Consider the following 21,907-nt stretch of genomic DNA (forward strand, 5'->3'; position numbering starts at 1 on the left):
AGGCTACTGCCCGCTGCTGGCTGCGCAACAGCACGTCCAGAGCAGGCTGTCCGCGTCGTCTGCCTCATAAAGTGCAGCAGCGCCCCCCCTCTCTCTCCCTCCTCCGTTCTATTTGCCCATCGCTACATATATACAGATCTATTTCTGCGGATCTCTCATAATCTCTCCTTAGCGAAGTTCCCTGCATCCTTGGTCAGAGCAAAAGGGAGGTTAATAACGCCGTACACGTGGGTAAAATATCTCTGCTACGCTACGAGTCACATGACATCACGTCAGGGGATTTCTGATCCGGAGTCACTAGCGAACAAAAGTTCAGATGTCGTCATTACGTGCAACAGGTGAATCTCGTCAGGAGGAGCTTCCACGCCCGCTGGTCAGGCATCTGTGTGGGGAGGTGGGCAGACGTGTCGGCGCGTAGCACGCTAATCCCTGCAGTGAGGGCGCCAACGTTTACGGGTCGCCGTCAGCAAGCGCACGTGCAGTCAGGCACATCGAGCAGGGGTGTGAAATCCTACCCCGTCTCGGCCTTAACTACAGCGCACAACAAGTGGTGATTACGTAGACAGACAGACCCACACGATTATTGTTCCTGTTACGGCGTATAACCTGTTTGGCACCCTCGGAAGAGTTTTCTTTTTTCTATTACACTGACTATTCTGACGTCGGTACCTGCTGCCTGCTACACAGCTAGGTGTTCCCGCCGTACGCCACGAGGAATTTGCTGCCAGTCTCAGCCCACAAATCAAGCCAGTAGTGGCGCCGCTCCTGCTGCAGACTCTCACCGAGTACAGGACGACGCCACCGGCAGAGCGGATGACGTCTCGAGCCGTCGACGTGAAACCCACCAAGACCGGTCACCTGCGCACGTCGCGACACTTTCTGCAGAGCATTCACGGTTGTTTTACTCGTGTTTATTAACAGTGGCACAGGAGTACCCACATCATGCAGTCTGCCTTACGCGAATTTCAGTAATTTTATTCAAACCAGTTCTCTGATATAGACATTAACTTCTGCGTCGTTGCAACGGGACGTATGTAGCTGTATGTTGGTAACTCTATAGTTACACTAGTCGGTAGTCAGTAGTTTTTGTTCTCATGTTGCGTAAATTATTATCGGTTACAGCAACTGAAATGAACTCATTTACTTTCATCCTATCTGGAGTGAGACAATACAGATTGTTTTACGCCATTATTGGTGACTTTAAATTGTGTGACCCACATGGCATCAAGAATCTTTGTTCGTAAAGCAGAACCGTACAATGCCGACGGCCTTGCCACCGTGCTAACACCGGCTCCCTTCAGATCACTCAAGTTAAGCGCTGTTGCGCTCCGCCAGCACGTGGATGGGTGACCGTACGGCCTGCCGACCGCTGTTGGTGAGCGGGGTGCAGTCAGCCCTTGTGAGGCCAACTCACGAGCTACTTCACTGATAAGTAGTCTCACAGGTCACGAAAACCGGCAACATTCGCGAGAGCGGTGTGCTGACCACATGCGCCTCCGTATCCACACCCACTTATGCCTCTCATCTGAGCACGATACGGCAGTCGGTCAGTACCATTTCGCCACCCGAGGTCTATACTTTACAAATACAACTGAAGGATTATCAAATTAGAGCATTCTACCAGCACCCGGTATAAACTGCCAACATTTGGGTAAGCATTTCTTGCAGTTTTGGACATGGCTGTCTTTCAGCAACCGTATATAAGTTTTAACAGAGAAATAACAGATCCAACCGGTTGCAAATAATTATTTAATGCATTGACCTACGTTTCGGCATCTGTAAGGATGCCTTCATCACAATTAAATTTTCGAAAACCGTAAATTTACAATGCGAGAAGGCAATAGTCAAAGTTTGCAGCAGACATGGTCAAGTCAAATCAGTGTGATGCTTTTTCTTGCAAGACATGCGTATCAAAAGCTGGAACGTTTTTAATTTTCAATTTTTGAATTGAGCACGTCTCAATTAAACTTTGACTGTTGCCTTCTCGCAATGTACTTTTACGACTCTTAATAATTTAATTCTGGTGAAGACATCCTCAGGGTTTCGAAATCTAGCTCACTCTATTAAATAATTATTTGCAACCTTTTGGTTGTGTTATTTGTCCGGATAAAAGTTCTTTAGATTGTTTTTCATATCTCCCTGGAAAAGAAGAAAGGTTTGTACAAACATAGATAGGGACCAACGTCAAAATGTCGCAAATGGAAGATAGCGTTTGTTAGGGCGGTTGGTCGCTCCGAATGGACTAACGGCTACCCCGACAGATCAGTGCGGGCTCTATCCCCTGATACAGCTGTTCTGCTTCGCCTTTAGACATCGTCTGAGCTACATAACGAGCTAGGCACTGTAAACATCTCACCTAGGAAATAATATGGCCGCCTGTGTAGTAACGAAAACTGTCGTGCATTCCCGCCCTATAGCACTGTTCCGTGCCACCTAGCTGGCGCGAACGAGTACACATCGGTCTATCACTGACAGAGATGGCGGGCAATGTCCAGTAATAAAGATTCATTCCAGGTTTTATTCCAGACTGCAAAAGAGGCGTGATCGGTTCTCCGCTTCTTGTCGCAGTTTGACAACGGAAGCGATGAGAGTGGCCTCTCTGGTGTCCGAACACCTGCCGAATTGACTGTAGTGACGGCATCGTGCGTAAACAACAAGTGCCGAGCCAAGAACGTCGAATCTGGCTGGTACAAGGAGGACTTGGTTCAAAACTTAGAACTGCTTAAACCTAACTAACCTAAGGACATCACACACATCCATGCCCGAGGCAGGATTCGAACCTGCAACCGTAGCGGTCACGCAGTTCCAGACTGAAGCGCCTAGAACCGCACGGCCACTCCGGCCGGCCCCCTCATTGTGCTGAGTGGATGGGTTACAGGACAGAAATATGTCAGTATACTGAGAGACCAATTCCACTCAATACTTCATTGTATATTCATTGTGTACCGAGACGATAAACGCGGCATTGAAGCCTAGAATTGTGCTGACCTGGTGTAAAGAATGCGATAATCAAGTGAAACACCTTGTGCGAACGCATCAGTACTCTTATCTGCTGAATCTTTCTGAAGGCCTTCGGAGGACGAGCTGCAAAGTCACTTCCCGCATTAGCTACATTTTTGCACAAGGAGTGGGTATGTACTTATCCCACCTAGAGCCTACTAATAAAGGTTTTGTACCGTTTCACGTGTGGTCATAGTACACTGCTGGGCAGTAAAACTTCAACATAATGAGTGCGTAAGCTAGAAATGTCAGACTGGTGTGAAATATACAACATGAAACTTCCTGGCAGATTAAAACTGTATGCCCGACCGAGACTCGAACTCAGGACCTTTGCCTTTCGCGGGCAAGTGCTCTACCCACTGAGCTACCCAAGCATGACTCATGGCCCATCCTCACAGCTTTACTTCCGCCAGTACCTCATTCTGGATACATCCCCCAGGCTGTGGCTAAGCCATGTCTCCGCAATATCCTTTCTTTCAGGAGTGCTAGTTCTGCAACGTTCGCAGGAGAGCTTCTGTAAAGTTTGGAAGGCAGGAGGCGAGGTACTGGCAGAAGTAAAGCTGTGAGGGCGGGGCGTGAGTCGTGCTTCGGTAGTTCAGATGGTAGCCGGCACAGTAGCTCAGCGTGTTCGGTCACAGGGTTAGCAACCCTCTGTAATAAAAAACTGACCTAATCGATCAACAACGGTCTTAAACGGATGTCTTACGACGTCCGTCCCGAGAAGTTGGAACGAAGAAAAGCGAACAAAATGAGATAAAAAAAAAGGTGGTAGAGCACTTGCCCGTGTTCGAGTCTCGGTCCGGCACACAGTTTTAATCTGCCAGGAAGTTTCATATCAGCGCACACTCCGCTGCAGAGTGAAAACCTCATTCTCAATATACAACATGTTTGGAAATGAAAACGGTTACCATTTCAAAGCAATGTCACAAAGTAGGCAAGAGTGGAGATTACGCTGCGGGTTCCTCATCCAGAAATCACGTTTGAATGTTTGTTTTTTTCTGAGACTATGGTATTACACCACAGTTAAGAAGGAAAAACGAGCACCAGTGTGTGTGACGGCGCAGAGGTTCAGAGTCCCGCGACGTTGCTGCTCGCGTTGGCAATGATCCCGCGACAGCGTTCGAGTGCGGAATCGATAGGTTCCGAAGAGGCATGCTCAACGCCGGGAGGGATCTTAACAGTCCCAGTAACGTCCTCCCAGGAAGGTACACATTTCGTTCGCTCGACCGTGCACGGTATTACAGACACGTCTCCTATTTGGAGCCGAGAGAACGGCTTGTGACAAGGCAAATGTCCCCAAAGGGACAGGGCGACGGCGTCTGGAACATCACCGGATATCGGCAGGGCGACAGACGGGTTACGTCGTCTCATCAGGCGGGTTCCAGTTCTACGTGCAGCACCGTATCTGTGTGCGTGTGTGAGGGGAAGGGGGGGGGGGGCGCTCTGGAGAGAACGAATGTTGCGAGACTGAGTCCATCGTAGTCATACAGGCTCAATACACAGTGTGATGCCATGGTGTGCCATTTGGTACAGCACAAACTCTTCTTCGGATAGCCGGTAAGTTTGACACTGGGCCCTACCTTTCTGAGGGTGATAGCTGTGCGTTATCTTCGAGATCTCGGTCATTTCGTGTTTCAGCAAGATAATGCAAAACCACTGGTTGCGCGTGCTGTCCTGTGCTGCTCTCGTCCACTAGAAACATGTGGTCAGGGTTGCCGACAGGCTGGTATGCCACCACACGCCGGCTGCTACTGAAACGTACCCTTAGAAAAATTAATCAATTACTGTGCTGATAAACCTCTTACATTATTTGCTTTTCAAACAGCTGAGCAAAACTGAACGTACTCATACATTACTCTCTTTACTTATTCTGATCAACACTAAACTGACACACAATATTTTTAGCGCAACGCAATCTGACTCTCAATAATCCCTACATAAGAATGGCCCTGACTAAATTAACCTATACCTTTCATGAATCACTTACCTCACAAAAATATTCGTTACTCAAACTACTGAAATACAGCAAGCGCCATTACTGCCAGCTAAATAAAAGATTCTAAGTACTGAAGGCACTAACTACTGATAGGCATAGTTAGCAAATGAAAGATTTTGATAGAAAACAGACAATGTATTTACCTTACTAGTGTTCAAAAGTCATTATATATATCAATTCATGACATCAAGTCTTACAGATTTATTGTCTCTGATGGACAAACGTCCAGATCATCCGCTCTCAAAACTCCGCCATCTCTCTCCCCACATCCACCACTGCTGGCGGCTCACCTCCAACTGCGCAACGCTACGCGCTCTTCACAGCCAACTGCCCAACACTACAATGGCAAATTCCAACAATGCAAACCAGCCACAGCCTTCACACACCACAGCCAGTGATTTCCATATAGAGCGCTAGGTGGCGTTGTTGTTGTTATTGTGGCCTTCAGTCCTGAGACTGGTTTGATGCAGCTCTCCATGCTACTCTATCCTGTGCAAACCTCTTCATGTCCCAGTACCTACTGCAACCTACATCCTTCTGAATCTGCTTAGTCTAATCATCTCCTGGTCTCCCTCTACGATTTTTACCCTCCACGCTGCCCTCCAGTACTCAACCGTCTAATCTTCGGCATTCTTCTGTAGCACCACATTTCGAAAGCTTCTATTCTCTTCTTGTCCAAACTATTTACCGTCCATGTTTCACTTCCACACGTGGCTACATTCCATACAAATACTTTCAGAAACGACTTCCTGACACTTAAAAGTATACTCGATGTTAACAAATTTCTCTTCTTCAGAAACGCTTTCCTTGCTGTTGCCAGTCTACATTTTATATCCTCTGTACTTCAACCATCATCAGTTATTTTGCTCCCCAAATAGCAAAACTTCTTTACTACTTTAAGTGTCTCCATTACTAATCTAATTCCCTCAGCATCACCTGCCTTAATTCGACTACATTCCATTATACTCGTTTTGCTTTTCTTGATTTTCATCTTATAGCCTCTTCTCAAGACACTGTCCATTCCGTTCAACTGCTCTTCCAAGTCCTTTGCTGCCTCTGACAGAATTACATTCTCATCGGCGAACCTCAAAGTTTTTGTTTCTTCTCCATGAATTTTATACCTACTCCGAATTTTTCTTTTATTTCCTTTACTGCTTGCTCAATATACAGACTGAATTACATCGGGGAGAGACTACAACCCTGTCGCACTCCCTTCCCAACCACTGCTTCCCTTCCATGTTCCTCGACTCTTATAACTGCCATCTGGTTTCTGTACAAATTGCAAATAGCCTTTCGCTCGCCGTATTTTGCTCCTGCCACCTACAGAATTTGAAAGAGAGTATTCCAGTCAACATTTTCAAAAGCTTTCTGTAAGTGTACAAATGCTAGAAACGTAGGTTTGCCCTTCCTTAACCTAGCTTCTAAGATAAGTCGTAGGGTCAGTATTGCTTCACGTGTTCCAACATTTCTACGGAATCCAAACTGATTACCAACGTAAAAACCTAAACAGTGTACTTACCCTACGTGTGGTGATCTCTGGCACACCGCAGAAACAGCACGGCATGAAGTGGCCGTGTCTGTCAGCGGAGCTGAGTTCGACTCTTTGCCGTGCTAGACTGTACCTGCTGCTGCCGTGTACTGAAGCTCGTGCAGCGCACATCCCTCAGATAGCCCTCACATTTAACCCCGCACAGCAAGTGTTACTCGGTCACCTGGGCGTGGCGCGGCGTACTCACACTTGCCCCTGTTGCGGTGGTAGCGGTCGGGCGAGGCGAAGCCGACGTGTCCGCCGCTCTGGCGGTTGAACTCTGCGACGATGGCGGCCGCCGGCGCTCGCACCAGCAGCACGGCACGGCTGAAGGGGGCGCGAGCCTCGGGCCCGCTCTCGTGCGTCTTCACCACCAGCACCGACCCGTTGCACACCGACTCCGCCGGGAAGCCGTTCTTCAGCAACCCGAAGTCCTTGTACACCGAGCCCGTATACACGCCTGCAACACGCCGGCGCGAACGTCTATACCCGAAACATTGCACTTGGCGTTTGCGTACGAAGTTGGCAGCGTGACGGAGTAACAAGTGAAGAACGATAGGCGCTAGGCGTTCAGCGTGGGGCGCCAGCAAAGACTAGACTCACTGATGGCGCTGCAGTCGCGGGACGCCATTATAGTGGTTGTAGTCTGATGTGTTGTGTAGTACTGTTGTTTATGAAGACCCTCATTCAACGTTGTATACAGGCTGAGTCACGTAACGTTACCGCTGGATATATTTCGTAAACCACATCAAATACTGACGAACCGATTCCACAGACCGAACGTGAGGAGAGGGGCTAGTGTAATTGTTTAATACAAACCATACAAAAATGCACGGAAGTATGCCTTTTAACACAGTTTTTTTAAATGGAACCACGTTAGTTTTGTTAGCACACCTGAACATATAAACAAATACGTAATCAGTGCCGTTTGTTGCATTGTAAAATGTTAATTACATCCGGAGATATTGTAACCTAAAGTTGACGCTTGAAATCTCCGACGTTCAGTTGCGTGTTGTAACAAACACGGGCCACGGTCGGCGAGCAGCATCTGCAGGAACATGTTTACGATGACGACCGTGTTTACGAGTGTGGCTGTAATGCACTGTTGTGGTTTGGTTTAGCTGTCGCAGTTTCCGCATGTAGCGCTTGCTGCTATTGTTATTCTGCATTCGTCTCCGCACGCAGACCAACTGTAGTACACCGTGTTACCAGACGTCTGTGATAGTGTAGTGTTGTAGGAACTGTGACCATGGTGTATTCGAACTCTGAAAAGGCGGAGATGATACTCATCTACGGCGAGTATCGACGAAATGCAGCTGAAGCCTGCAGGGTGTATGCAGAACGGTACCCGGACAGAGAGCATCCAACGTGCCGCACATTGCAAAACATCTACCGCCAACTGTATGCAACAGGTATGGTCGTAGCACGCAAACGGGTCCGTAACAGGCCCGTCACAGGACAAGCGGGTGCAGTTGGTGTGTTAGCTGCTGTTGCCATGAACCCACACACGAGAACACGGGACACTGCGAGAGCCGGTGGACTGAGTCAAAGTAGTGTCATGCCCATACTGCATCGTCACTGCTTTCACCTGTTTCATGTGTCGCTACATCAGCAATTACATGGTGACGACTTTAATCATCGAGTGCAATTATGTCAATGGGCATTAACAGAGAATGCGTTGCAGTTCTACCTATTTACCGATGAAGCGGGTTTCACAAACCACGGGGCAGTGAATCTACGGAACATGCATTACTGGTCCGTGGACAATCCTCGCTGGCTCAGACAGGTAGAGCGACAGCGACCGTGGACTGTAAATGTATTGTGCGGAATCACTGGCGACCACCTCATTGGTCGTTACTTCATTGCAGGGCCCAAACAGCTGCAACATACATCGCGTTTCTACAGAATGATCTGCCAACGTTGCTCGAAAATATCCCACTGGAAACGCGTCGACATATGTGGTATCAGCATGATGGTGCACCTGCACATTCCGCAATTAACACTAGGCTGGCTCTTGACAGGATGTTCGACGGGCGTTTCATAGGACGTGAAGGACGCATAAATTGGCCAACCCGTTCTCCTGATCTTACACCTCTAGACTTCTGTCTGTGGCGTACGTTAAAGGACGTCAAAGTTCCCGCGTTGCCGGCTTTGTTTAGTGAATGTGTATACAACGTGAAATGTATGTTGCTTACCGCGTGTTTTCGTTGTGCTGTGTGCTATATCGTTGTGACTTTTGTTACGTTGTGAGTTTACATACTCGGAAAATGCCACCGAAAAGACTTCGTTTGCCTAGTGACAATCCTTTGCGTCGAGGGGTGCCGCTAAACAGCCAGGCACTGGTGTTACTACGCAGAACTCGTGTGAGTTTTACGAGCAGGAGAAAAACTACGTAAGCATTCATGGACAGCCATCAATTCCTGCCGATAAAGTGGTGGAACGTACGTCGAAAACTCTTGGAATTAGTGCAAAACCGTAGTAAGTAAGGGAGTATTACTACAAAACTTGGAAGATACTGAAGTGACCCGTAATGATTCCGAGCTGTCTGGATCAAATAATACATTTTTAACAACCCCGGGACAGAAGAAAAAACAGCCTAGTCCTATCACAGATTTAGATTCTTTCCAGACTGACGCAATTCGTAGGCATGTTTATGCTTACTACAGCAGAAAATAGTATCCGACTGTAGCCAAGTTATTACTCTCTTTAAAAAAAGTGAACTCTTCAGGGGTGGCAAAACATCACTAAAAATTGTGCTAAAAAATATGGGTTTCCGTTACAAAACGCTAGACGGACGCAAATTACTGTTAGAGAGGGCACATATTGTTACCGCTCGTAGCATTTTCTTGCACAAAGTTGTGGGCAGAGACATTCATTCCATAATTAGGCTAGACGAAACGTGGATTAATGCCGGGGAAGATGTCAGTAAATGCTGGACGGATAACACACCCAGCAGTAGCGGCCATCAGCCGACGCGAAGAGAAGCTAGATTAATTGTGGTCCATGCAGGCTCCTCCAGTGCTTTTGTCCCCGACGCACTTTTAGTTTTTAGATCAAAAAAGGACTGGTGATTACCATGAAGATATGGATCACACACGATTTGTTGAGTGGTTCAGGAACGTTTTAAAACAATTTCCTGTCCCTACAACAATTGTAATGGACAATGCTCCATATCATTCGGTGATACAGAACAAAGCCACAACCACAAATGATCGGAAGGAAGTTATGGTGCAGTGATTACAGGCTCGAAATATTGCAGCGCATATGAGTGTGACAAAGGTTCTATTATATTCTCTTGTTAAAGAAAATAAGCCTACGAGACCTACATATGTAGTAGACGAAATTGCCAAGGAGCAGGGTCATACTGTAATACGGCTGCCACAATATCACTGCCATTTCAAACCTATTGAGTTAATATGGAGTGATGTAAAAATGTATGTAAGGAACAACAACAAGTCCTTTATAAAACAGAGGTGGAAAAGCTGTTACGTGAAGCTCTTGTGGACGCAGCCTCATGGAGAAAAAAAGTAGAGCATGTCGAGAACCTTACACGAGCAGCACAGACAATAGAAGGCTTTATGAGTTGTCATGAACAATTAATGATTTGTCTTGCTGATGACGACGATGAAGACGGTTTTGGCGATGAATCGGACAACATTGACGATGGCGAGCTGGATAGAATTGCGCTATTATTGCTGTAAATTGGTGAGTGAAAAATTACTAATATTGGTTATTTATTGCAATCTCGGTTATTATTTATTTTGTAAACTACTTACATTATTGATTTAAAAGTACCAGTCGTCAGATGCTTGTTTTTTTGTATTTCCTTGCTCCATTATCGAAAGGGTGTGCATTGTTATGCTTCTACATGCATTATAATACGGTTGTTTACTTCTTGTCATTGTAGTACAACTAAAAGCGAGTTTTTATATACACTGTAATAGCTCAATCGCTTGCATTTACTAGACGGGACGGAAAACCGTATCGTCTGATGTGTGTACAGAGGCTGCTGTTGCAACATCGCTATTACAGTATAGCCAACCTTACTAGACAAAAAGCGAACTGTCAAGTGCAATGTTTCGCCGGCGCGGGTTTAGGCGGCGCAAAGCCGGCGGGGGGGGGGGGGGGGGGGGGAGCACAGAGACTGCCCGATGCAGAAGTGCGACTGCCTGCTACTGGGCTCTTTGCGACAGCACTGCGTCGCCGCTCAGAGGCCACTGCACCGTACAGGGGGCCGTCCTCGGCAAGACGCCCGCGGGGCGGTCCACAACTGGCTGGTGGAGCACGGCCCATTCTGGGAGGGTGTCTCCTATGAGGTCACCCAGTGTACGAGGAGGCCTCCTGCGAGGAATCCTGAGGATGAGGAAATGCAATCCGAAAACAAAGGTGGCAGGTTACGGTACACTTGTTCGCCCACTGGTTGAATACTGCTCACCGGTGTGGGATCCGTACCAGAGAGGGTTGATAGAAGAGATAGAGAAGATCCAACGGAGAGCAGCACGTTTCGTTACAGGATCATTTAGTAACCGCGAAAGCGTTACGGAGATGATAGATAAACTCCAGTGGAAGACTCTGCAGGAGAGACGCTCAGTAGTTCGGTACGGGCTTTTGTTGAAGTTTTGAGAACATACCTTCAACGAGGAGTCTAGCAGTATATTGCTCCATCCTACGTACATCTCGCGAAGAGACAATGAGGAAATCAGAGAGATAAGAGCCCACACAGAGGCATACCGACAATCCTTCTTTCCACGAACACTAGGAGACTGGAATAGAGGTGAGAACCGATAGAGGTCGTGAAGATACACTCCGCCACACACCATCAGGTAGCTTGTGGAGTATGGATGTAGATGTAGATGACGCTCACCAGGCTTCACCTGCCTCCAGTGTACGCTCAGTCGGTTTCCTACCACAGGATACCCCAACCCATTCCATTCTATCATTCCTTCTTCCTCGATGGAGCTATTCGCAAACTGGGCGTTGTTCGCTAGTGCATTACTGTCGTGAAACGTGGACCCGTCGCCAAAATGTTGAGTTCAAAGTTAGGCAGCAGGTACAAGGATGGTGTCCAGGTACTGCACAAGACACTGATGAGAGGCGACCGAGAGCTGTGCACACTGCTGGTGCCCAAGTCTGCCGCCCTAATGGTCTTCTGAGTCCTTACACGCCTGACGCGCGCATTGGTACCTGGCCACCTCTACGTTTTTCTGCGACCGTCGTCATATCTCAGACAAACCCTGGACTCGTCAGGAAGAGAACACGACGCCATGATCAAAGTTCAATTGCAGGTGCCGGCCGAAATGGTCGAGTGGCTCTAGGCGCATCAGTCTGGAACCGCGCGACCGCTACAGTCGCAGGTTCGAATGCTGCCTTGGGCATGGATGTGTGTGATGTCCTTAGGTTAGTTAGGTTAAAGTAGTTCTAAGTTCTAGAGGACTGATGACCTCAGATGTTGAGTCCCATAGTGCTCAGAGCCATTTGAACCATTTGAAAAATGGCGAGCCAAAGTGACCATAAAGGTTCACAGCATCAAGATCGAAGGCGAACTCGTTGGGAGTTACAAACCGAACAAGGCGTTCAGGCAGCTATTCACTCTTCAACAACGCAAATTTCCGCTCCTGGTAACTAAGTGATTAGCGCGACGGAATGTCATACTTAACGGCCCGGGTTCGATTCCCGGCTGGGTCGGAGATTTTCTCCGCTCATCTCCGCTAATCATCATCGTCATCCCCATCGACGCGCAAGTCGTCCAAGTGGCGTCAGCTCGAAAGACTTGCACCAGGCGAACGGTCTACCCGACGAGGCCCTAACCACACGGCATTTCCAACAATGCAAATGAAATCATATCGATGTATCGGAGTGATGAGAACTAATAGGATGTGATGGAATGCAACAGAATTCGAAACATTCTGTCGTGGACCTTACCGTGAAACTGGCTATCTTTTAAGGTGTACTTTCAGATAAAGCGATAATATGATTTATAGGCACGTAAATAAAATTAAACAACCAGAGGCTAAATTCGTTCAGTGGTTCCAGATGGTATGGCTGCGATATCACGCACTCTTGAGGACTGACAGTTTGCTCTAAAGGGGTATGATTTTTATACACAGAGCAGGACTCAACAAGAAGCAAGTTATTTTGACCAGCTATTGGCCTAAAGCGGTGCTTATACCATAGTTGTAGTTGCGTTACGCCCATTTTCCCAGTCTTGCTTGCTGTGACGTAACTATGCCCTACTACCTTTGCAAGATCACGCCCCCACGAAAGAATCGTAGCAGGGCAAAGCACCCCCCACCTCGCAGCACAATAACTTTTCAGCCAATTTACGATCCAGATTAACAGCTGACATAATTGTGTACGAATACGTTACGGCATTGTTGTTAGTTGATCTTGATCCAACTCTGTTGGTACCTCTAATTTCCACGGTTTCTTTGATACGTATTTTCTCCTCAAATCCTGACTGGTCGGAGTTGCAAACAAATACCTTACTGAACGATGGAATACATTTGTTTACCGCTGCTACAAAGTTTCGAGCCGATTCCGCACCTGACGCATTGTTTGAAAACTGCGTTAGCTTAGGTCTTCGAATTCTGCAGCACTGTTTGAAGATATGCTACCATCCACTGCTTACCTTGAAATCACTGTAATCTATGTCTCGCGCAATTTGATATGTCTAACATGGTAGGCCACTATCGTGCACATATCGTGTTCATTGTAGTGCTGATGTACATTCTAGTGCTGATGTACATTGTAGTGCTGGTGTACATTGTAGTGCTGATGTACATTGTAGTGCTGATGTACATTGTAGTGCTGATGTTCATTGTAGTGCTGATGTACTTTGTAGCGCTGATGTACATTGTAGGGCTGATGTACATTGTAGTGCTGATGTACATTGTAGGGCTGATGTTCCTTGTAGTGCTGATGTACATTGTAGGGCTGATGTACATTGTAGTGCTGATGTACATTGTAGGGCTGATGTACATTGTAGGTTAGATGTTCATTGTAGTGCTGATGTACATTGTAGTGCTGATGTACATTGTAGTGCTGATGTACATTGTAGTGCTGATGTACATTGTATGGCTGATGTTCATTGTAGTGCTGATGTACATTGTAGTGCTAATGTACATTGTAGGTCTGTTGTACATTGTAGTGCTGATGTACATTGTAGGGCTGATGTACATTGTAGTGCTGATGTACATTGTAGGGCTGATGTACATTGTAGGGCTGATGAACATTGTAGTGCTGATGTACATTGTAGTGCTGATGTACATTGTAGTGCTGATGTACATTGTAGTGCTGATGTATATTGTAGGGCTGATGTACATTGTAGTGCTGATGTACATTGTAGTGCTGATGTACATTGTAGTGCTGATGTACATTGTATGGCTGATGTTCATTGTAGTGCTGATGTACATTGTAGTGCTAATGTACATTGTAGGTCTGTTGTACATTGTAGTGCTGATGTACATTGTAGGGCTGATGTACATTGTAGTGCTGATGTACATTGTAGTCCTGATGTACATTGTAGGGCTGATGTACATTGTAGTGCTGATGTACATTGTAGGGCTGATGTTCATTGTAGTGCTGATGTACATTGCATTGCTGATGTACATTGTAGTGCTGAAGTAGATTGTAGTGCTGATGTACATTGTAGTGCTGATGTACACTGTATGGCTGATGTACATTGTAGTGCTGATGTACATTGTAGTGCTGATGTACATTGTAGGGCTGATGTTCATTGTAGTGTTGATGTACATTGTAGGGTTGATGTACATTGTAGGGCTGATGTACATTGTAGGGCTGATGTACATTGCAGGGCTGATGTACATTGTAGGGCTGATGTTCATTGTAGTGCTGATGTACATTGTAGTGCTGATGAACATTGTAGTGCTGATGTACATTGTAGTGCTGATGTACATTGTAGTGCTGATGAACATCATAGTGCTGATGTACATTGTAGGGCTAATGTTCATTGTAGTGCTGATGTACATTGTAGTGCTGATGTACATTGTAGTGCTGATGTACATTGTAGTGCTGATGTACATTGGAGGGCTGATGTACATTGTAGTGCTGACGTATATTGTAGGGCTAATGTTCATTGTAGTGCTGATGTACATTGTAGTGCTGATGTTCATTGTAGTGCTGATGTACATTGTAGTGCTGATGTACATAGTAGGGCTGATGAACATTGTAGTGCTGATGTACATTGTAGTGCTGATGTTCATTGTAGTGATGACGTACATTGTAGGGCTGATGTACATTGTAGTGCTGATGTACATTGTAGTGCTGATGTACATTGTAGTGCTGATGTTCATTGTATGCTGATGTACATTGTAGTGCTGATGTACATTGTAGTGCTGATGTTTATTGTAGTGCTGATGTACATTGTAGTGCTGATGTACATTGTAGGGCTGATGAACATTGTAGTGCTGATGTACATTGTAGCGCTGATGTTCATTGTAGTGCTGATGTACATTGTAGGGCTGATGTACATTGTAGAGCTGATGAACTTTGTAGTGCTGATGTACATTGTAGTGCTGATGTACATTGTAGTGCTGATGTACATTGTAGTGCTGATGTACATTGTAGTGCTGATGTACATTGTAGGGCTGATGAACATTGTAGTGCTGATGTACATTGTAGTGCTTATGTTCATTGTAGTGCTGATGTACATTGTAGTGCTGATGTACATTGTAGTGCTGATGTACATTGTAGGGCTGATGTACATTGTAGGGCTAATGTTCATTGTAGTGCTGATGTACATTGTAGTGCTGATGTACATTGTAGGGCTGATGTACATTGTAGTGCTGATGTACATTGTAGGGCTGATCTACATTGTAGTGCTGATGTACATTGTAGGGCTGATGTACATTGTAGTGCTGATGTACATTGTAGGGCTAATGTTCATTGTAGTGCTGATGTACATTGTAGTGCTGATGTTCATTGTTGTGCTGATGTTCATTGTAGTGCTGATGTACATTGTAGTGCTGATGTACATTGTAGGGCTGATGAACATTGTAGTGCTGATGTACATTGTAGTGCTGATGTTCATTGTAGTGCTGATGTACATTGTAGTGCTGATGTACATTGTAGTGCTGATGTTCATTGTAGTGCTGATGTACATTGTAGTGCTGATGTTCATTGTAGTGCTGATGTACATTGTAGTGCTGATGTACATTGTAGGGCTGATGTACATTATAGGGCTCATGAACATTGTAGGGCTGATGAACATTGTAGTGCTGATGTACATTGTAGTGCTGATGTACATTGTAGGGCTGATGTACATTGTAGGGCTGATGTACATTGTAGGGCTGATGTACATTGTAGGGCTGATAAACATTGTAGTGCTGATGTACGCTGTAGGGCTGATGTACATTGTAGTGCTGATGTACATTGTAGGGCTGATGTACATTGTAGGGCTGATGTACATTGTAGTGCTGATGTACATTGTAGGGCTGATGTACATTGTAGGGCTGATGTTCATTGTAGGGCTGATGTACATTGTCCGCACGGTCGAGCGCACACATTCCACTGCCTCACCGTGCACAGACGCTAACATGTCATCTGCCAATTCCTTCTTTCCCTCTGCGAAATTCCGTGGTTCCTTTCTGACGAAATCTTAACTTCGGCAGCTGTTTATCGTTGCCATTGCTCTGCTTTGTGTCAACACCACTAGCACTTAACCCTGCTGTGAGTCATTCGTCGACTAAGCAGCTCAACTACGCTACGTAGCCTTATGATGTGCTCTCCACTCGCGCCCTCGCTTGCCATCAGCAGCCAATGTTGTGGTTGCATGGTGGACGATATGTGGGGCGTCGAATGTCGCAAACATCAACGGCATTTAGGGAGCTCGCACTCAAGGGGTTCGTTGTCATTGACGGTGGAGACGTTGGGCCCTTTTCCGTCGATCGGGGACATATGTGTCCCTTCAAAATTGTTCGAATGGTTCTGAGCACTATGGGACTCAACTGCTGAGGTCATCAGTCCCCTAGAACTTAGAACTACTTAAACCTAACTAACCTAAGGACATCACACACTGCCGTGCTCGAGGCAGGATTCGAACCTGCGACCATAGCAGTCTCACGGTTCCGGACTGCGTGCCTAGAACCGCGAGACCACCGCGGCCGGCTGTGTCCCCTTCGTTCGAGGGTTTTTCACATGGCGACTCTGGTACGAGACTAGCTTTGGTAGTCATGTGAACCTTATAATGGTACTTGAATTACGTAACCATTGCGCCACCTCACCTCAACCTCTCGATACCAGCAATACTCTGCTGTGTTTCTGTAAAATAATTAACATATTTCTGTGACAACATCCAGATTTCATTTCATTAATTTAGAGGTACTTTGATACGTCGATATGTTTGCATTGCAATTATATTATTCTTATTTGTATTCTTCCTTTTGTCACTATGATCTTTGGCGTACTTGTAACTCTGATTTTTGGTCGCGTAAGCAGTTATTACAGAGTCAAGTCTTGGTCGTCATGTTGGAAGGACGCAAATTGTAGTCAGTTTATGAAATGTGAACTTTAACAGCGCGGAAGATATTTTTCAGTATGTTTTATATTGTGAAGTTATGTTGCAAGAAAAGTAATAAAAAGAAGTGTAACTTAAATTCGGTGTACTGATTACTTTTTTACTTCACCACTGTCCTAACTTGCAAAAGATTAATCTTCAAGAATGGTTTATGAAACACATCTATAAAACTTTTGAATATCGCAGGATAACACCTAGGCCTCTTTGCATCCGAGCTTGGAATCATCACTACCTAGATTTTCGACGATTGAGCCATGAGTTCACGTGGGAAACACGAAAAGATGAGTGCCTAGTTAATCCATTATTTCATGAAATGAAATGACTCTAATGACACCTGCCACTTACTATAAATTTGTTGTTGCCCTAAAATGCAATGTTTAGCAGCGTAAGCAACACTACAATGATAATTAATTTTTGACCTTTGTTGCGGTATGGTTCTTATATCCTCCACTTAACTGTTCTTTTTGTTTTATTTATTTATGTGTTGTTCACATAAAACCAGACTGCAGTGCAGCCTTTGAGGAAAACAATAATACATTTAAAACAATAATACACTTACAAATACATTGTTGTTGTTGTTGTTGTGGTCTTCAGTCCTGAGACTGGTTTGATACAGCTCTCCATGCTAATCTATCTTGTGCAAGCTTCTTCATATCCCAGTACCTACTGCAACCTACATCCTTCTGATATGCTTAGTGTATTCATCTCTTCGTCTCCCACTACGATTTGTACCCACCACGCTGCCTTCCAACACTAAATTTGTGATCCCTTGATGCCTCAGGACATGTCCTACCACCCGATCCCTTCTTCTAGTCAAGTTGTGCCACAAACTTCTCTTCTCCCCAATCCTATTCAGTACTTCCTCATTAGTTATGTGATCTACACATCTAATCTTGAGCATTCTTCTGTAGCACCACATTTCGAAAGCTTCTATTCTCTTCTTGTCCAAACTATTTATCGTCCACGTTCCACTTCCATACATGACTACACTCCATACAAATACTTTCAGAAACGACTTCCTGATACTTAAATCTATACTCGATGTTAATAAACTTCTCTTCTTCATAAACGCTTTCCTTGCCATTGCCAGTCTACATTTTATATCTTCTGTACTTCGACCACCATCAGTTACTTTGCTCCCCAAATAGCAAAACTCCTTTACTACTTCAAGTGTGTCATTTCCTAATCTAATTCACTCAGCATCATCCGACTTAATTCGACTACATTCCATTATCCTTGTTTTGCTTTTGTTGATGTTCATCAAATATCCTCCTTCCAAGATACTCTCGATTCCGTTCAACTGCTCCTCCAAGTGCTTTGCTGTCTCTGACAGAATTACAATGTCATCGACGAACCTCAAAGTTTTTATTTCTTCTCCATGGATTTTAATACCTACTCCGAACTTTTCCTTTGTTTCCTTTACTGCTTGCTCAATATACAGATTGAATAGCATCGGGGATAGGCTACAACCCTGTCTCACTCCCTTCCCAACCACTGCTTCCCTTTCATTTCCCTCGACTCTTATAACTGTCATCTGGTTTCCGTACAAATTGTAAATAGTCCTTCGCTCCCTGTATTTTACCCCTGCCACCTTTATAATACATTATAAGGAACAAAAACGACTGTCTGAAGCTTGGTGAGATATTTGTAATGTGTTTAATCTCGAATACCACGGGCGTATTGGTTCTAAAAGCTCCTGGCCACATTTTCTAATAAGACACTGCGATGCAGATGTGACAGGAGAGAAACTAATATGCGGGGAAGATACTGTGTTGTGGAGGGTAAGAGACTGTATCACGATGGTAGGTTTGCAGTTATGCACGGAAGCGGCTGTCTGCAGTCATTATTTCGAGTGGGTAGAACTCTGGACTGATTGGTAGGCCTCGGCAGTCGACATTAGGGAGTGCGTGGAGGCGGCTGCCCTGCGCTCACCTGTGGCCTGCTGCAGCAGGTAACGAAGCCAGGTGTTGCCGCTGCCGGGGAACGACACGAGCGCCACGACGGGCCCCGGGGGGCTGAGGAAGTGCAGGGGGCGGCACCAGTGGAGGCGGCTGCGCGCCCGCCGCCCCGCGCCGCCCACGCCGCCCCCGGCCTGCCCCCTGGCGCCCGCCGGCATCTCGATGCTGCCCAGGTGTCGCCCGCCGACGCCTCCCCGCAGGCTGTGTGCCAAGCCCTGCAAACGACGGCGCGGCTAAATTTTGAGTTCACTAGGCGGTACTGCCAGCAGCGCACCCTCCAAATACACACTTCCACATGATAGACATCTCAGGTGCTTTCGACAACCTCTGGTGGCCGGCCTTGTTCAAGAGGCTCAGACAGCTGCAGGTACCGGAGTCTGTGTATAATTGTTTCATGGACTACTACAGAGACAGAACGGTCGTTTGGCAAATGGACAACCAGAAAGTGGAATTACAAAAGGCCGTCCACAAGGGTCGATCTGCGGCCCCATCTTCTGGGACATAGTTATAGAATCGCTCCTACAGTTACTAGAGTAGCACATCTTGACAGATTGAGTTGTCGCTTATGCTGACGATCTACTCGTCGTAGTTTCAGCAAACAACCGCGCCCAGCTAGAAGAAAGAGCCAATGAAACACTTCGGACAATAACCCAATGGTGCACAGACAATAAATTAAAGGTAGCAGGAAACAAAACAACTTATACATTGCTAAAGGGTATACTGCGCAGGAAGCCAATAGTCAAAATCGGGGACACAAACATGAAAAGACTAGCAGTCACACGCTGTCTAGGAGTATACATTGACGAACAACTGAACTTCCACGAACACATGCGAATATGCACACACAAAGCAGAAAAGATACTACACAAACTGGCTAGGCTAAATTCGGAACAATTCAGACTGCCCCTGTCAGTCACACGAACATACCATTGCGCTCTCTTCGAGTCAGTACTATGCTTTGCTGCCAGTACGTGGGCCCACGGGTTAAATCTGTCAACCAACAGAACCATTGTACGTCGAGGGCAAAGAAGTGCTCTACTTCGACTAACAGGGGCATTCAACACAACATCAAATGGCGTACTATGTGCCGTCATGGGAATCTGCCCCATAGATATCACCATCAGGTACCGCGCAGCAATGTACTGGCTTAGGATGGGGAGAACAGACCAGGTTCGGCAGATCACTGGTGTACCGATTGAGACAACACGCCAACTCAGAGCATGGCGAGTGGATGCCTGGCAGAGCGAGTGGGCCAACAGCGATAAGGGCCGCCGTGTACACAGCTTCTTCCCTGACATCCGGGAAAGATTAAAACTAAAACATATCGATCCCAGCCGCGGTATGGTAAATTTCATCACAGGACATGGCCCTTATCCCACGCACCTGTACCACGTGAGTCTCCAGCAGACTAATAGATGCACATGCGGGGAAGAAGGTTCCCCTAAACATACTGTCTTCTTCTGCGGGCAACGCACAAACACAAGACATACAGTACACATAAATCGCCTGAACACACAGAACGAACTACATGCCATAATACGCGACCCGGAAAGGTGGACTGAACTCAACAAACAAACTGACGAAATCTCGAAGATCCAACAAATAGAATACTTGCGCAACAGACCCTACCGAAGGCAAGTCGGTCCAGACAGACATCACGGTTCCCAGGGAGACACAGATAAGATCAGCACCACGAGTGATGAAGAAGAAACAGATAGAGACCAGGGCACCAACACAGATTTTGAAGCGTCCAGCGCGGATGATCCACAGTGTCAACCAAGTCCACTTCAAAGAACAGTTTGGAACAACCGACAAGAGGTGCACAAGTCACACAGAATCCTAAAAACAGACTCCACCTTATATGTAAATAGTTAACAGCATCTCCATGTCTAATAAGAGATTAAAGCTAGGTACCTCTTCAAGGGACCAACGCCTTCCGTTAAGAGGCAGCGCACAGTCTGGATGGAAGGATCTTAATTGTGGTCCCTCTCTTTTGAGCCCAACCCGACGGATACCTATGGTAGATCGGGGAAAACCACCGTTCAGGTCGTGATGTCGGCGGGGCCGGGAGGTGCTTGCGCCTGATATACTCTACCAGGAGCCTTGTAGGCTCAACACAAACCGTTAGCGTCATTACCTTTCATTAGCGACTTTGAGCCAAGCACAAAATCAGTTACCTCTCTACTGTATATCGTAAATAGTTTAGCAGGCTGGACATAGAGGTCTTAGTTTCTAGCTTTAACGTACCCTAATCCCTTCTAGTTAAGTTAGTTTTTAGGGTGGTAGATGTTAAAGGCACGGTGAGCGACGGCCAGCGTCTTGAGGGTCATTCCAAGACCCGGGCCGCCGCCCACAACCAGGTCACGGGCAATATTATACCTATCTCTTCTCTATTCAGTTCTCTTCCTTCCTTCTTTCTAAATATTTAATTTCGCTTTGTTTATTAATATCTCACTTGATTTTGTATTAGTTATAAGTTTTTCTAATGCTGCACCAAAAAAAAAAAGATATCAAATGGATGTAAACAGATATGGCCCGCCACCACGTGACGGGACACGGGAAACGGTGTGAGTGGGGAGGGGAGCCGGGGTGGAGTCACTCTCAGTCACTCCGGACTCCGGGCCCAGTCACAGCGGCTAAGTGGCAACATAAGACCCACCTTAAGAGATTAGACGGTGGGTCATAAAAAATAAGCAGCTAGTGGAAAAAAAAGTATCATCACCGCACGTAGTACTGTACCAGCTAGTGGATCTTCCGTCGAGCGAAAATTCCTACGCGGTATCGCGACATACTTACTGACTTCAGACAGTAAGTCACACGGGTCGCCCCACTGTATGACCACTGCGCAACAAGAGGGCCGCGTTGTCAGAGGAGACAACATCTTATGGGTT

At 46.2% G+C, this 21,907-nt stretch overlaps 1 protein-coding gene across 1 annotated transcript in view; it reads right to left on the minus strand.

Moving 5' to 3' along the window:
• Window positions 1-21,907, minus strand: part of LOC126285268 (WSCD family member AGAP003962-like) — a 285,470-nt gene that overhangs the window by 79,990 nt on the left and 183,573 nt on the right. The window contains exons 4-5 of the mRNA XM_049984558.1: window positions 18,991-19,231; window positions 6,733-6,984 (exon numbers count right to left, since the gene is read on the minus strand). Coding sequence (XP_049840515.1) covers window positions 6,733-6,984; window positions 18,991-19,231 — 493 coding nt within the window. The remainder of the gene's footprint in view (window positions 1-6,732; window positions 6,985-18,990; window positions 19,232-21,907) is intronic.

The sequence above is a fragment of the Schistocerca gregaria genome, chromosome 8 (assembly GCF_023897955.1).
Source record: "Schistocerca gregaria isolate iqSchGreg1 chromosome 8, iqSchGreg1.2, whole genome shotgun sequence".
Classification (NCBI taxonomy): Eukaryota; Metazoa; Arthropoda; class Insecta; order Orthoptera; family Acrididae; genus Schistocerca; species Schistocerca gregaria.